Source organism: Cherax quadricarinatus, chromosome 28 (genome assembly GCF_038502225.1).
Source record: "Cherax quadricarinatus isolate ZL_2023a chromosome 28, ASM3850222v1, whole genome shotgun sequence".
Classification (NCBI taxonomy): Eukaryota; Metazoa; Arthropoda; class Malacostraca; order Decapoda; family Parastacidae; genus Cherax; species Cherax quadricarinatus.
Genome location: NC_091319.1, coordinates 13,836,465 through 13,852,917, shown reverse-complemented (window position 1 = coordinate 13,852,917; position 16,453 = coordinate 13,836,465). Strand labels below are relative to the sequence as shown.

The 16,453-nt window shown below is 41.8% G+C and overlaps 1 protein-coding gene across 3 annotated transcripts in view; it reads right to left on the bottom strand.

Annotated features, from left to right (window-relative positions):
• LOC128693288 (FMRFamide receptor) overlaps positions 1-16,453 on the bottom strand; it is a 525,101-nt gene that overhangs the window by 29,841 nt on the left and 478,807 nt on the right. For all 3 annotated transcript variants that reach the window (XM_053782882.2, XM_053782884.2, XM_053782883.2), the window contains one exon: positions 4,383-4,459. In XM_053782882.2, coding sequence (XP_053638857.1) covers positions 4,383-4,459 — 77 coding nt within the window. The remainder of the gene's footprint in view (positions 1-4,382; positions 4,460-16,453) is intronic.

Sequence of the window (16,453 nt, the reverse complement as noted above, 5' to 3'; positions counted from 1 at the left end):
ACTGGACATGGGGAAGGAGGGACAGAGAGAGAGAGAGAGAGAGAGAGAGAGAGAGAGAGAGAGAGAGAGAGAGAGAGAGAGAGAGAGAGAGAGAGAGAGAGAGAGAATGTTGAAGAAAAAGAAAAAAAGATCACACAACACCTCTGACAGAGTGGAAATACAACTTCAATAACACAGATCAGCATAAAGTCAGAGACAAACTTGGTAGCTCACTGAATGACATGTGAATTTACAACAAAAAATATAGTCAACAGAGAAGATTAACATAAAAAACAAAATGAAACACAAAAGGGACAAGAGCGTCTTATAACGTCAGCATCCTAGCACTGAGAATAAAGACATATACGAAGATACTTGAGGCTTTACAAAGAAGGTCCTTCCTCTTGTTGGGTAAAGCCAGACTCACGGTCATCATGCTGGCATCAGCATAATCAATACAACATGTCAAGACAAGACATAGTGAAAAAAAAAGCTTGTGCAAGTAAATTCTTTCGAGAAAGTTTAGATATTTTCTGCTACTATCCACAGACAGAGCTAGTCAGCAGCTGCGCCAAGTCAAAACGAACGTCAGATGCAGAGCTTAAACACAGTTCATTAACATGGTAACAAGATTACGTAACAGATATCAAATTATCTTTTTCCTAACATGTAATTTACTACTGCATGCATCAAAGTGATAAATTAAAAAATATCCTTTTCAATAATAACAAATCACTTTTACTAAGGAACAAAGAAAGTTTTTTCCTAGTGAGCAAATAAAACTATTAATAAATAACATTACCAAATAAATTAAAATAAAACTCGGATGACAGAAAAAAAAGCATTCACTTTCCAAACACCAGAAACATAAATTACAGACGAGGATATAAATTATAAACGTGAAAATCTTACAATTGCGCGAGCACACTAGAGATAACAGCAGACAGCAACACACTGTGAGCTAACAGAATGAACGCGCCTGTGTCCTGGTGACAGCTAAATAGAAGTTGTTCGGTAGCTTTTTTTCTAGCTTTAAATGTAAGATTACGGCTTCTATTATAATAATAATAATAGAAGCAGTAACCTGGGTGGTTCATGCAACTCAAGGAGTGGCGGAGGTTCGATCTTTGGTCCTGTAATTGCCAGAGAACCGTTGCTTGTACTCCGGGATTACTCCGGGATAGTCAGCTGCAAGAACTGATTGCTTCCAGGACATCAGTAACTCGCAAATGATTTCCTGATACTTCCCGTCTTTATTTTTCTCAATGAGCGTCTAACACCAAAGGCATCTTTTTTATGGAACTGTACTTTGCAGCACCTAAAAGTTTGGCGAAGTCAGGAGGGTTACAATGACTTCAATGATAAACTTCTCACTGCCCTTTCAAGGCACCTTTCTTGTAGAATGAACTGAAGAAAACACTATTATTATTATTATTATTATTATTATTATTATTATTATTATTATTATTATTATCATCATCATCATTATTGTCGTGGTTGTTTAGCAACTCCTATAAAGGACTTAAGACAATCCTTATCCATTTTATTGCTTACGCTGTCTTATATCTTGTATTCTGCATATTAACTGCCTCTGGGAAGCGCTATGCTCGTACGACTTACCCTACCTAGGGTATGGAGGCAATCAGATTTGATCCTAGAAAGAGAAGCGTAGCTCCAGTTCCATAGATCAAGAGCCCTTCACCAGTATGAAGACACTTTCCCAGAGAGATGTTCCCTGTAGAAGACTAGCGTGTCGATGCTATGTGGGTCAGGTCACCCCAGGCTGGTGTTCTAAACTTCGGCCTTTCATGGGAAATGTTTTTCTTTTCATAGGCCATAGAATGAAGAGGGAAAGAAATAATGGGGTAGGTCAGAGCAGTAGAAAAAAAAAGGTTTTGGGTAAACCTTGAGTTGGTTTAAGGTGGTTTTTGTCAAAAGTGACGAGTTTTACTAGCGGATTCTGGGAGATGCCTTTCTCGGTTAAAACCTTATCTCACATTTTACAGGTGCTGCGAGGCCCTTGTTCAGTTTTTATACCATGAATAATATAATTAAACTTGAGAATATTTATGAGCCTTTTCTGAAAATAAGTTAGCCACAATGAAGGATATTCTTCGACTCATTCTGGTTATACTTCCAGCACCCGAATCTTCAGACTTTGAAAGTCGAGGTGGTGGATGTTGTTTTGTCTGGTTGTGAGCCGTGTGGTGCAGTTCCACGACCTCGGGGTAGGTGCTCGTCAAGAACACCAACGACACCCACACAACACTTTTAAGGACAATAACAAACACAACATTCACTAAGAACAATAAAAATAAAACAACACACCTTCGATTTCCAATAATCAGCCTCAAAATACCAACACATTTTCTAAAAGTAACATTTGGTCGAAAACAGATCGTTCAACAAAAATAATTGGAATTTATCCAATATAAACGAAGCACTTTAATTAGAACAAAGTTACTGAAATAAATATCAGAGAGATGGCGGTGAAGAGTAAATATCAAAACTTTCTCTTAAAAGGTGGAGATTATTACAGTCAAGGGAAAGCGTCAAACCTACACGGCATAAGACGGAAATATCTGATTATTTGTTCTCCACAGGTCGAATTAAATGTCAGCATGTGAATGATCTCTGATGCCAAAGTAGAGGTCATTTGTAGGCAAACTATCTCAAGGGTTAAGCGAAAGCCATACTTTTATTCACCAGTCAGGGATTTGGGAATAAGATGTGTAAAATGCATCTATCTTTACTGAATCAAGACATTTTGTACAAATATATATTACAGTCTGCATGAGAAATAATAGTGACAGGATAGGACACAAGTGAAACATCACCTGAATAAAAGACTATGTCTCACATGCAAATATTAATTAATCAACCACCAAATGATAATTTTGATAAGGCTCAAAACCAGACCAATTTCATGAAAGATCCATTACATCACAACGATAAGACCCATGCATGTATCAAGGGGTGCAACTAACTAGCGAATGACCTGAAATGCACACAGTGCATGTGTGTACAGATATTATCTATTCAAATTCTAAGACAAAATACAGTGTGTAGACGTCAACATAGCAGTCAAAATAACACATCCATACGATCCTACAATAAGCTGTGTTCGTAAAGGAGAAATGCTAAGTCCACTTATTATTTACCGAAAGAATATTAACAACACCTAAATGAGTCAAAGTCAGTGCCAAGATACATAATGGACCCCATTTAAGCAAACAGTCCGTCCACACGGGACAGATGTGTCCAAAGATTAAGTCCCAAACTGTTCCTCAGTGTGTTCAACCCAAAAGTAGAATACAATGCTCACAAATTAATGCTGACACTTTTCTCAGACTGTTCAAACATTATATCATTAAATCCACGATGATATAATGCAAGATATACAGTAGTGAAAGCGTAGCTGTGATGTTCTGAAACACTGAATGAAGTTCAGTGATGACTCTTCTTCTCAGAGGTTATGTTTAACGATATAGTTAAAAGGAGAGTCTGCAAGATGCTCAGAAACTATAAGTCCCAGAATGATATTGTAAAGTGTTTGTGTGACAGGGTATGTTAATAGAGACAGAGCAACTACTCAAGTCCTTCCCCAACAGCAGCAAATCACCAACTGCTGGTCTAGGAGTGAGTGTGAAAAGGTTGCACCTGGCAGTCTGCCACGCTCATTGTTCATTATGCAAGTAGTTAATACAAGGCAGAGCCAAGCAACTCCAGTTATTTTCAAGTCTAGGTGTATACAACTACTACGGTATTACCGCCTTGTATGACGAACACATTGAAGAAAAATACCAAAAAACTCTTAGGAATATCCGTTGCTTTGCAACAGATATGCCTAATGTGCTGCCTTTTTTAATGTCTTTCTTATCTGTTAGTTGTCCCGGGGATTATCTTTCCCACGGGCCAGTTTCAGACCAGGCCTGCAAGGTTAGAAAGGAAATATCACTAGATTAATAACTATCAGGAAACACACAGGATAATATTAGTATGTGCATACTCAATGTAAAATTCACACTTTGCATTTTCTTTTATTCAAGTGGTTCTTTACCTGTAAAGATAATTGTAATAAATATCGAAGTTATTGGTGGTTATTAACGTATTGTACCCTACAATCGCCAAAAACATTATAATAGCCTAGTTGGCCTATAATCAACACTGCACCTTCTCACAAGTGGCTTGATGTTCTATCACCAGACCTGTTTAGCCATATCGGGTGGTCATGTGTTACCTGGGTAACACATGACAACCTCGCATTATCTGGGAACCCCGGATAATGCGAGGTGACCACAACTGACCCTCAGGGAACCCCAGGTGACCCCCATGCATCATTAGTTGATTCCAGAGTCATGTGACGCCAGGCGATTTCAGGTAACCTCAGGTGACACACCTACCTTTCCTTTGATGGGGTGACAGACAGCGATGTAACGCTCGATGGTGAAGGTCACAGTGAGCCAGATGGAGGTAGAGCCTGAGGAAGGTAGAGAGAAGGTAGTTAGAGAGAGGTGTTTGTCAGGAGAAATAGTAACACGTTCCTTGATACGGGTCTTGGTCACATCGTCTTCGGAAGTACCTGACAACTTGACCGAGGTCTTCCACTGACTAATCGATCCACCTCGTGCAAAAAATAAATATTAAATCATGATTTTTAATTGGTGGTGATGATCGTAGAGGCAAGGAGAGAAGAGACTGGTTAGTAAGTAGTAGTAGACTGCAGTAAGTGAAGAGATTGATTCGTAGCAGTGGTAGACTGCGGGGAGAGAAGAGACGGGCTAGTAGAGGTGGCAGACTAAATCTCTGCAAAAAATACCTGAATAGGTTCGGCTAAATGGATGATGGAATTCAATGTTAACAAAAGCCACGTAATAAAAATGAGAGCAAATAAAAACAGGTCTCACGAAGAATAAATAGCACGTAGTACGCTAGTGAACACTTCAGTCAGGGAAAAATAATTTGGGAAAAGAACCTCTCCTGTACTGGGGCGGCCAAGAACCCAACCCCAGCAAACACAGATCGGTTAGTAAACACACACACACACACACACACACACACACACACACACACACACACACACACACACACACACACACACACACACACACACACACACACACATACCAGTGAAGAGGCGGGACCAGGAGCTTGGACTCGACCCCTGCAACCTCAACTAGGTGAATACAACTAGGTGAGTACACACACACACGCACACAGTTCAGACATTGAGGACATCACCTACGAGAGGCCCCTTGGAGCTAGCGATCACGTGGTTCTGAGTTTTGAGTATATAGTAGAGTTACAAGTGGAGAGGGTAACAGGAATTGAATGGGAAAAGCCAAACTATAAAAGGGGGGACTACACAGGTATGAGGAACTTCCTGCAGGAGGTTCAGTGGGACAGAGAACTGGTAGGAAAATCAGTAAACGAGATGATGGAATATGTAACAACAAAGTGCAAGGAGGCAGAGGAAAGGTTTGTTCCCAAGGGCAACAGAAATAATAGGAAGAGCAAAGCGAGTCCTTGGTTTACCCGATGGTGTAGGGAGGCAAAAACTAAGTGGACCAGAGAATGGAAAAGGTACAGGAGGCAAAGGACCCAGGAAAATAAAGAGATTAGTAGAAGAGCCAGAAACGAGTATGCACAGATAAGGAGGGAGGCCCAGCGACAGTACGAAAACGACATAGCATCGAAAGTCAAGTCTGAACCGAAACTGCTGTATAGCCACATTAGGAGGAAGACAACAGTCAAAGACCAGGTGATAAGGCTGAGGAAAGAAGGTGGGGAACTCACAAGAAACGATCGAGAGGTATGTGAGGAGCTCAACGTGAGATTTAAGGAAGTATTTACAATGGAGACAGGAAGGCCTCTGGGGGGACAGAACAGAGGGGGACACCAGCGAGAAATATACCAACAAGTGTTGGATGACATACATACAAATGAGGAGGAGGTGAAGAAGCTGCTAAGGGACATCGATACCTCAAAGGCAATGGGACCGGACATCTCTCCGTGGGTCCTTAGAGAGGGAGCAGATATGCTGTGTGTGCCACTTACCACAATCTTCAACACATCCCTGGAAACTGGTCAGCTACCTGAGGTATGGAAGACGGCAAATGTAGTTCCCATTTTTAAAAAAGGAGACAGAAAAGAGGCACCAAACTATAGACCTGTGTCACTGACGTGTATAGTATGCAAAGTTATGGAGAAAATTATCAGGAGGAGAGTAGTGGAGCACCTGGAACGGAACAAGAGTATAAACACCAACCAGCACGGATTCATGGAAGGCTAATCCTGTGTCACAAACCTTCTGGAGTTTTATGATAAAGTAACAGAAGTAAGACACGAGAGAGAGGGGTGGGTTGATTGCATCTTCTTGGACTGCAAGAAGGCCTTTGACACAGTTCCTCACAAGATATTAGTGCAGAAGCTAGAGGATCAGGCGCATATAACAGGAAGGGCACTGCAATGGATCAGAGAATACCTGACAGGGAGGCAACAACGAGTCATGGTACGTGATGAGGTATCACAGTGGGCACCTGTGACGAGCGGGGTCCCACAGGGGTCGGTCCTAGGACCAGTGCTATTTTTGGTATATGTGAATGACATGATGGAAGGGTTAGACTTAGAAGTGTCCCTGTTCGCAGATGATGTGAAGTTAATGAGGAGAGTTAAATCAGATGAGGATCAGGCAGGACTTCAAAGAGACCTGGACAGACTGGACACCTGGTCCAGCAACTTGCTTCTCGAATTTAACCCAGCCAAATGCAAAGTCATGAAGATCGGGGAAGGGCACAAAAGACAGCAGACAGAGTATAGCCTAGGTGGCCAAAGACTGCAAACCTCGCTCAAGGAGAAAGATCTTGGGGTGAGTATAACACCGAGAATGTCTCCGGAAGCACACATCAGCCAGATAACTGCTGCAGCATATGGGCGCCTGGCAAACCTGAGAACAGCGTTCCCATACCTTATTAAGGAATCGTTCAAGACACTGTACACCGTGTACGTCAGGCCCATACTGGAGTACGCAGCACCTGTTTGGAACCCTCACTTGATCAAGTACGTCAAGAAATTAGAGAAAGTGCAAAGGTTTGCGACAAGGTTAGTTCCAGAGCTAAGGGGAATGTCCTACGAAGAAAGGTTAAGGGAAATCGGCCTGACGACACTGGAGGACAGGAGGGTCAGGGGAGACATGATAACGACATATAAAATACTGCGCGGAAAAGACAAGGTGGACAAAGACAAGATGTTCCAGGGAGGGGACACAGAAACAAGAGGTCACAATTGGAAGTTGAAGAGTCAGATGAGTCAAAAGGATGTTAGAAAGCATTTCTTCAGTCATAGAGTTGTCAAGCAGTGGAATAGCCTAGAAAGTGGAGGCGGGAACAATACATAGTTTTAAGACAAGGTTTGATAAAGCTCATGGAGCAGGGAGAGAGAGGACCAAGTAGCAACCGGTGAAGAGGCGGGGCCAGGAGCTAGGACTCGACCCCTGCAACCACAAATAGATGAGTACACACACACACACACACACACACACACACACACACACACACACACACACACACACACACACACACACACACACACACACACACACACACACACAGCAAAAGTAGTCCCAATCTTTAAAAAAGGAGACAGACATGAAGCATTAAACTACACACACACACACACACACCTCGTGGAAGTCAACGTAAAGAGAAACACAGCGCGGGATGGAAGGGAGGGAGAAGCTAGACTTCAAAAGAGAAAACCACACAGTATTGAGAGAATTCCTGAATGTAGTGCAGAGGGGGGAAAGGGAACTGGAAAAGAAGACAACGCATGACTTCATGGCGTTTAAAGGTGGAAAGTGCAAGGAGGCAGAGAAGAAATTCATAAGCAGGAATAAAAAGAAACAATGGTAATAACATAGAGAGTCTGTGGCTTAACCAAAGATGCAGAGAGATAAAAGCTAAAAGTACATGAGTATGGAAAACTAAAGATGCAAAAAAAAAAGGGAAAAAACAGGGAAGCGAGAAGAGCCAGAAATTAATAGACACTGGTAAGAAGAGAGAATGAGTGGAAACATGAGAATGAAATAGCATCGAGAGTCAAATCTGAACCAAACTTGCTTTACAGTCAAATCAGAAGAAATGCTTCGGTATAGGACCAAGTAATAAAACTGAAGGAAGAAAGGAAGGAAGGAAAAAAGAAAGGAAGGAAGGAGAGCTCATCATAACAAATGATCACGAAATCTGCGAGGAGCTAAACAAAAGATTTTAGGAGGTATTCTCGGAGGAAAGAAAGACATTACCAGAGAGTCGATGGGAAGAAGAACATCCACGAGGAACAGAGGTAAAGGCACTACTGAGTACGTCAGATCCCTGGAAGACAATGGAACCAGATAAGTTCTCTTCCTTGGTCGTGAAAGAGGGAGCACCAGCACTGTGTATACTACTATTTAAAATCCCTAACAATTCGACTGATACCGCCAGATGTGTGGAAGACAGCATAGATAGTTCCAATATTCAAGAAAGAGGACAAACAGGTAGAATTGAGAAATCAGGAGAAGAGTGGTGTAGCACCTGGAAAAAAAAAGTGGATTTATAAGCTCTAACCAAGAAGTTGTAGAGATGGTAACCTGTCTTGCAAACCCACTCGAATTCTATAACAAGGTAGCAAGAATGAGAGGGATGGGTGCACCGCATATTCTTGGACTATAAGAAGGCTTTTGACAAAGTAACACACAAGAGATTGAAGCAAACACTAGAGGAGCAGACAGGAATTATAGAGGAGGCACCGCAACTGATCAAGGAATGCCCGAGAGGAGAGAAACTGTGTGAGTGTCCGGGAAGAGGTGTCAGAGTAAGCAAGTGTGACAAGTGGGGTTCCACAAGAATCAGACACCTGCAAACACAAATAGGTGAAAATTGGTGAGAAAAGAAATGACACACACACACTCGACCCTTGCAACCATAAATAGGTGAGTACACACATACATACACACACACACACACACACACACACACACAAAGTAACTCTTTCTCTCCCTCTCTCTCTAAACCCTAACTGCACGGTTTCACCCACTGCTACTTAGGAGTCTACTCAGTTTCTTCTTATGCAACTCCATACAGACTAATGAAAAAACTTCTGTATTGCTTATAAATGCAAATAGCGGCATTTTTACCAAGGTGGTCCTGCACTTCTGAGGTTCAGACGGTGATGGCACTCACTACCAGGCAGTGCCGCGTTCACCAAGCCTTGGCACTACCCGGCAGTGTTGGTGCCGTCGTCTAGTCTGAGTGCCGAAAATGGACTGGGAAAAAGAGCCTCTTCAAAACTGCTGACGTGATAAAAACAGCAATAATAATAATGGATATAATGGAAGGCGGTAGGCACGAGCTGACGAGTGCCGCTTTCGAAGACACTCTGGACTGGAGGAATAAAAATCTTCATTATAAGACTTTATTACTCACATTGGGGGCTTTATTGTCATCAATAGGGCTTTATTACCCACAGTGGGGCCTTTATTACAATCAATGGGTCTTTATTACCCATAGTGGGGCTGTGTTACCCACAGTGGGGCTGCATTACCCACAGTTGGGATTTATTACCCACAATGGGGCTTAATTACCCACAATGGTGCTTTATTATCATCAATGTGGCTTTATTACCCATAGTATGGCTGTCTTACCCGCACTGGAGCTTTATTACCCACAATGGAACTTTTAACATCCACAGTGTCACCAGGAGTTATGAATCGACCCCTACAACCACAATTAGGCGAGTACACACACAGACAGATCTGTGGAATGATAGTACCAGGTCCCTGTCAGTTCCCTGATCATTACAGATACGTTCGTGCCACAAGTGTGTATTTGTGTACTTGGTTATCTACATTTTTACTTGTGTGTGTGTGTGCTGAAGGACTGGTGTTAAGTCATGGAACTTGATTCCAGTAGTTACTCAATCATTGTTACTAGACTGATTAATGAACCTGTCGGGATCAAACAGCCTCTGGGGGAAATGGGAGGTGATCTGGTTTGATCCGAAGAGGGTAAGGACAGCGTCGATTCCTTGACTTAAGAGTCCTTCACCAGCATCACGTCGGCTTTCTTTGAAGGATGCCGACTAGTCACCACAAGAAGTTCACTGACGTCCCCAAGAGAAGAGTGTGTGTGTGTCACATGGGTGTGAGTGTGTTAGATGAGTGTTACCTGGAGGTTACCTGGAGGTTATTCCGGGGATCAACGCCACCGCGGCCCGGTCCATGACCAGGCCTCCCGATGGATCAGGGCCTGATCAACAAGGCTGTTACTGCTGGCCGCACGCAGTCCAACGTACGAGCCACAGCCCGGCTGATCCGGCACTGACTTTAGGTATCTGTCCAGCTCTCTCTTGAAGGCAGCCAGGGGCTTATTGGCAATTCCCCTAATGCTTGATGGGAGGCTGTTGAACAGTTTTGGGCCCCGGACACTTATGGTGTTTTCTCTTAGTGTACCAATGGCGCCCCTACTTTTTATTGGGGGCATTTTGCATCGCCTGCCCAGTCTTTTACTTTCGTAGGGAGTGATTTCTGTGTGCAGATTTGGGACCATGCCTTCCAAGATTTTCCAAGTGTAGATTATGATATATCTCTCCCTCCTGCGTTCCAACGAGTACAAGTCAAGTGCTTCCAAGCGTTCCCAGTAGTTAAGGTGCTTGACAGAACTTATACGTGCAGTAAAGGATCTCTGTACACTCTCTAGATCTGCGATTTCACCTGCTTTCAATGGAGATGCTAATGTACAGCAGTATTCCAGCCTAGAGAGAACAAGTGATTTGAAAAGGATCATCATTGGCTTGGCATCTCTCGTTTTGAAAGCTCTCATTATCCATCCTATCATTTTCTTTGCACGTGCGATCGTGGCACTGTTGTGATCCTTGAAAGTGAGATCCTCAGACATTACTACTTCCAGGTCCCTTACATTATTTTTCCGCTCTATTGTATGGCCGGAGTCAGTAGTATACTCTGTTCTAGTTATTATCTCCTCCAGTTTTCCATAACGGAGTAGTTGGAATTTGTCCTCATTGAACATCATATTGTTTACCGTTGCCCACTGGAAAACTTTGTTTATATCTTCTTGGAGGTTAACCGCGTCCTCAGCAGATGACAGCCTCATGCAGATCCTAGTATCATCCGCAAAGGATGATACGGTGCTGTGGTGTATATCTCTGTCTATGTCTGATATGAGGATAAGGAATAAGATGGGGGCGAGTACTGTGCCTTGTGGAACAGAGCTCTTCACTATGGCAGCCTCCGATTTAACTCTGTTGACCACTACTCTTTGTGTTCGATTTGTTAGGAAGTTGAAGATCCATCTCCCCACTTTCCCAGTTATTCCTTTAGCACGTATTTTATGGGCTATTACGCCATGATCGCATATGTCAAATGCTTTTGCAAAGTCTGTGTATATTACATCTGCATTCTGATTTTCTTCCAGTGCATCCAAGGCCATGTCATAGTGATCCAGTAGTTGTGAGAGGCAGGAGCGACCTGCCCTGAACCCATGTTGCCCTGGATTGTGCAGATTTTGGGAATCCAGGTGATTTGCAGTCCTGCTTCTTAGCACTCTTTCAAAGATTTTTATGATGTGTTAGATGAGTGTGAGTGTGTTAGATGGGTGTGAATGTGTTAGATGAGTGTGTTAGATGGGTGTGAGTGTGTTAGATGAGTGTGAGTGTGTTAGATGGGTGTGAATGTTAGATGAGTGTGAGTGTGTTAGATGGGTGTGAATGTGTTAGATGAGTGTGAGTGTGTTAGATGGGTGTGAATGTGTTAGATGAGTGTGAGTGTGTTAGATGAGTGTGAATGTGTTAGATGAGTGTGTGTTAGATGAGTGTGAATGTGTTAGATGAGTTTGAGTGTCATAGATGATTGTGAGTGTGTTAGATGAGTGTGAGTGTGTTAGATGAGTGTGAGTGTGTTAGATGAGCATGAGTGTGTTAGATGAGTGTGAGGGTGATAGATGATTGTGAGTGTACTAGATGAGTGTGAGTGTGTTAGATGAGTGTGAGTGTGTTAGATGAGTTTGAGTGTCATAGATGATTGTGAGTGTGTTAGATGAGTGTGAGTGTGTTAGATGAGTGTGAGTGTGTTAGATGAGCATGAGTATGTTAAATGAGTGTGAGGGTGATAGATGATTGTGAGTGTACTAGATGAGTGTGAGTGTGTTAGATGAGTGTGAGTGTGTAGATGGGTATGAGTGTGTTAGATGATTGTAAGTGTACTAGATGAGTGTGAGTGTGTTAGATGAGTGTGAGTGTGTTAGATGAGTGTGAGTGTGTTAGATGAGTGTGAGTGTGTTAGATGAGTGTGAGTGTGATAGATGAGTGTGAGTGTGTTAGATGAGTGTGAGCGTGTTAGATGAGTGTAAGTGTGATAGATGAGTGTGAGTGTGTTAGATGAGTGTGAGTGTGTTAGATGAGTGTGAGTGTGTTAGATGAGTGTGAGTGTGTTAGATGAGTGTGAGTGTGTTAGATGGGTGTGAATGTGTTAGATGAGTGTGAGTGTGTTAGATAAGTGTGAATGTGTTAGATGAATGTGAGTGTGTTAGATGAGTGTGAGTGTGTTAGATGAGTGTGAGTGTGTTAGATGAGTGTGAGTGTGTTAGATGGGTGTGAGTGTGTTAGATGATTGTGAGTGTACTAGATGAGTGTGAGTGTGTTAGATGAGTGTGAGTGTGTTAGATGAGTGTGAGTGTGTTAGATGATTGTGAGTGTATTAGATGAGTGTGAGCGTGTTAGATGAGTGTGAGTGTGTTAGATGAGTGTGAATGTGTTAGATAGGTGTGAGTGCTAGATGAGTGTGTGTTAGATGAGTGTGAATGTGTTAGATGAGTGTGAGTGTGCTAGATGAGTGTGAGTGTGTTAGATGAGTTTGAGTGTGTTAGATGAGTGAGTGTGTTAGATGAGTGTAAGTGTGTTAGATGAGTGTGAGTGTGTTAGATGAGTGTGAATGTGTTAGATGAATGTGAGTGTGATAGATGAGTGTGAATGTGTTAGACGAGTGTGAGTGTGTTAGATGAGTGTGAGTGTGTTAAATGAGCGTGAGTGTGTTAGATGAGTGTGAGTGTGTTAGATGAGTGTGAGTGTGTTAAATGATTGTGAGTGTTTTAGATGAGTGTGAGTGTGTTAGATGAGTGTGAGTGTGTTAGATGAGTGTGAGTGTGTTAGATGAGTGTGAGTGTGTTAGATGAGTGTGAGTGTGTTAGATGAGTGTGAATGCGTTAGATGAGTGTGAGTGTGTTAGATGAGTGTGGGTGTGTTAGATGAGTGTGAGTGTGTTAGATGAGTGTGAGTGTGTTAGATGATTGTGAGTGTACTAGATGAGTGTGAGCGTGTTAGATGAGTGTGAGTGTGTTAGATGAGTGTGAATGTGTTAGATGAGTTTGAGTGTGTTAGATGAGTGTAAGTGTGTTAGATGAGTGTGAGTGTGTTAGACAAGTGTGAATGTGTTAGATGAATGTGAGTGTGATAGATGAGTGTGAATGTGTTAGACGAGTGTGAGTGTGTTAGATGATTGTGAGTGTGTTAGATGAGTGTGAGTGTGTTAGATGAGTGTGAGTGTGTTAGATGATTGTGAGTGTGTTAGATGAGTGTGAGTGTGTTAGATGAGTGTGTGTGTTAGATGAGTGTGAGTGTGTTAGATGAGTGTGTGTGTTAGATGAGTGTGAGTGTGTTAGATGAGTGTGAGTGTGTTAGATGAGTGTGAGTGTGTTAGATGAGTGTGAGTGTGTTAGATGAGTGTGAGTGTGTTAGATGAGTGTGAATGTGTTAGATGAATGTGAGTGTGATAGATGAGTGTGAATGTGTTAGACGAGTGTGAGTGTGCTAGATGAGTGTGAGTGTGTTAGATGAGTGTGTGTGTTAGATGAGTGTGAGTGTGTTAGATGAGTGTGAGTGTGTTAGATGAGTGTGAGTGTGTTAGATGAGTGTGAGTGTGTTAGATGAGTGTGAGTGTGTTAGATGAGTGTGAGTGTGTTAGATGAGTGTGTGTGTTAGATGAGTGTGAGTGTGTTAGATGAGTGTGAATGTGTTAGATGAGTGTGAGTGTGTTAGATGAGTGTGAGTGTGTTAGATGAGTGTGTGTGTTAGATGAGTGTGAATGTGTTAGATGAGTGTGAGTGTGTTAGATGAGTGTGAATGTGTTAGATGAGTGTGAGTGTGTTAGATGAGTGTGAGTGTGTTAGATGAGTGTGAATGTGTTAGATGAGTGTGAGTGTGTTAGATGAGTGTGAGTGTGTTAGATGAGTGTGTGTGTTAGATGAGTGTGAGTGTGTTAGATGAGTGTGAATGTGTTAGATGAGTGTGAATGTGTTAGATGAGTGTGAGTGTGTTAGATGAGTGTGAGTGTGTTAGATGAGTGTGAGTGTGTTAGATGAGTGTGAATGTGTTAGATGAGTGTGAGTGTGTTAGATGAGTGTGAGTGTGTTAGATGAGTGTGAGTGTGATAGATGAATGTGAGTGTGTTAGATGAGTGTGAGTGTGATAGATGAGTGTGAGTGTGTTACACTGTGTAATCAACGGCGTGAAATCTTTTACCTCCCACTTACTAAGTCATTACAGACAACATAAAACATTTATAACGTTTCGCTTAACGATAACTTTATCATGTAAGCTAACTTGACAAAGCTATCCTTAAGTGAAACCTCACTCTGGAAGACTACATAGGCTTCACATCTCTACTGTTGCCTCTGTATTCGACTGAAGAAGCCTGCTGTGCAGACGAAACTTTTCGGATTAAACCTAGCTAACTGTTACACACGTGTCTTACTACCAGTTAGTAACGCAGAAAACTCTCAAACAATAGCATTTTTTTTTTCGTAAATGCGTTTAAAAAAAACATGAATACGTCCAAAATTAAATAGCGCGTACTATGAAAGCTTCTCTACAAGCTATGCAATTTTGAATGCACATTTTCAATCGGAAATAAAAAAAATTGAACTGCATAAAGCTTTAAACCCAAAGGTTTAGATTAAAATATGCTTTTATATACGTAGAAATATTTACCTCGTGTGTATATATCCTGTGACTATTGATCTGTTCTCGTTTATTGGGTTTAATGCCTATCGACTGCACTTGGACATCAAGAATACATTAATCTCGAGCATAAGGGTTAAAATGAACTCTATGTATATAACTGGATGTGAACTGGATCTGCCTAGCATGGGCCAGTAGGCCTATTGCAGTGCTCCTTCTTTCTTATACTCTTATAAACAGATATATATACCTTTATGTATTTACACTGATATATATATACATATCTCGATGTTTATTCCCAGTATGAGTATAAGCTAAATATTCGGAGATTTTTTATATGCTAATTATGTTCATATAAGGTGTTAGCCAGGAACGTTTACTGATGAATTAATGTAGTGTAACTCACTTGCAGAAACTTTACGATAGTCACCCAAGTAACAACTTCCACTGCTTTACCCGACATCGATAACAAACTAATAACACTATAATTTCGGAACACGCTTCCTGTCTCCTTCAATACTAGTGCGGAGTTCGCTAGTTTCAAGTCATGGCATGTTAAATATTAACAGTCAAGGAAAACCTTGATGTATCTCACTGCTGATTTCGTTGCACTGTATTTAGCTTCTGTTGATATTAGTATATACCAGGACTGTGTTAGCATCTGCGCACTAGAAGAAATTCTGTGGTGTTCGTTCTTTGGTTTATTAGGTTTAAAACCTGTCAGCTACACGAGGGTTATTAAGACTGCGTGCAATTATCTGTTCACCACCAGAGATACTTTAGTCTCTAAAATAGGGAATGAAATTAAGTCTTATCAATTGATAGACAACGCACCTCTTAGTGAGGCTGAAAGGACACAAGTACATCATACACGACATCTTTTCTGGACACGTTTCTATCCTGGTCCCCTGGCCACTCCAAGGTCAACATTACACCTCTCGGTGTGTATAACCTCCCTTTGGTATTAGTATATTCCAAAAATGTACAAATAACCCGACCGAAACGTAGTCATAAGTTTTTCTCTCTTATGTGCGGGTTATTTATGTATTGTTCCAGTCTCGGTATTGTGCCTTTTTGTTCTTTATATTCCAAAAAATGTTTGGATATTCTTCCCCTTATCTCAAGATTAATGGGCGGAGGATTGAGCCTTCACCATTCCCTGTGCCGAACAGCCCAGGTGGGTTTAACACATCACACTGTTGGTTTAGAAAGACACGTAACCAAACACTATAACATATTTATTAGAAAACGTTTCGGTCCTGGGACCTTGATCACTTCTAACATACAGAGGTAGAAAGACATTATATATATAGGCGGAGAGTGAGATGTGACGCACGTGACCTGAGGAATGTCATAAGAACATAAGAATGGAGGAACACTGTAGAAGGCCTACTGGCCCATGCGAGGCAGGTCCTTATCAAAACAACCTCTGCCTATGATGAGGATGGGTAGACGATGAAATCATGTG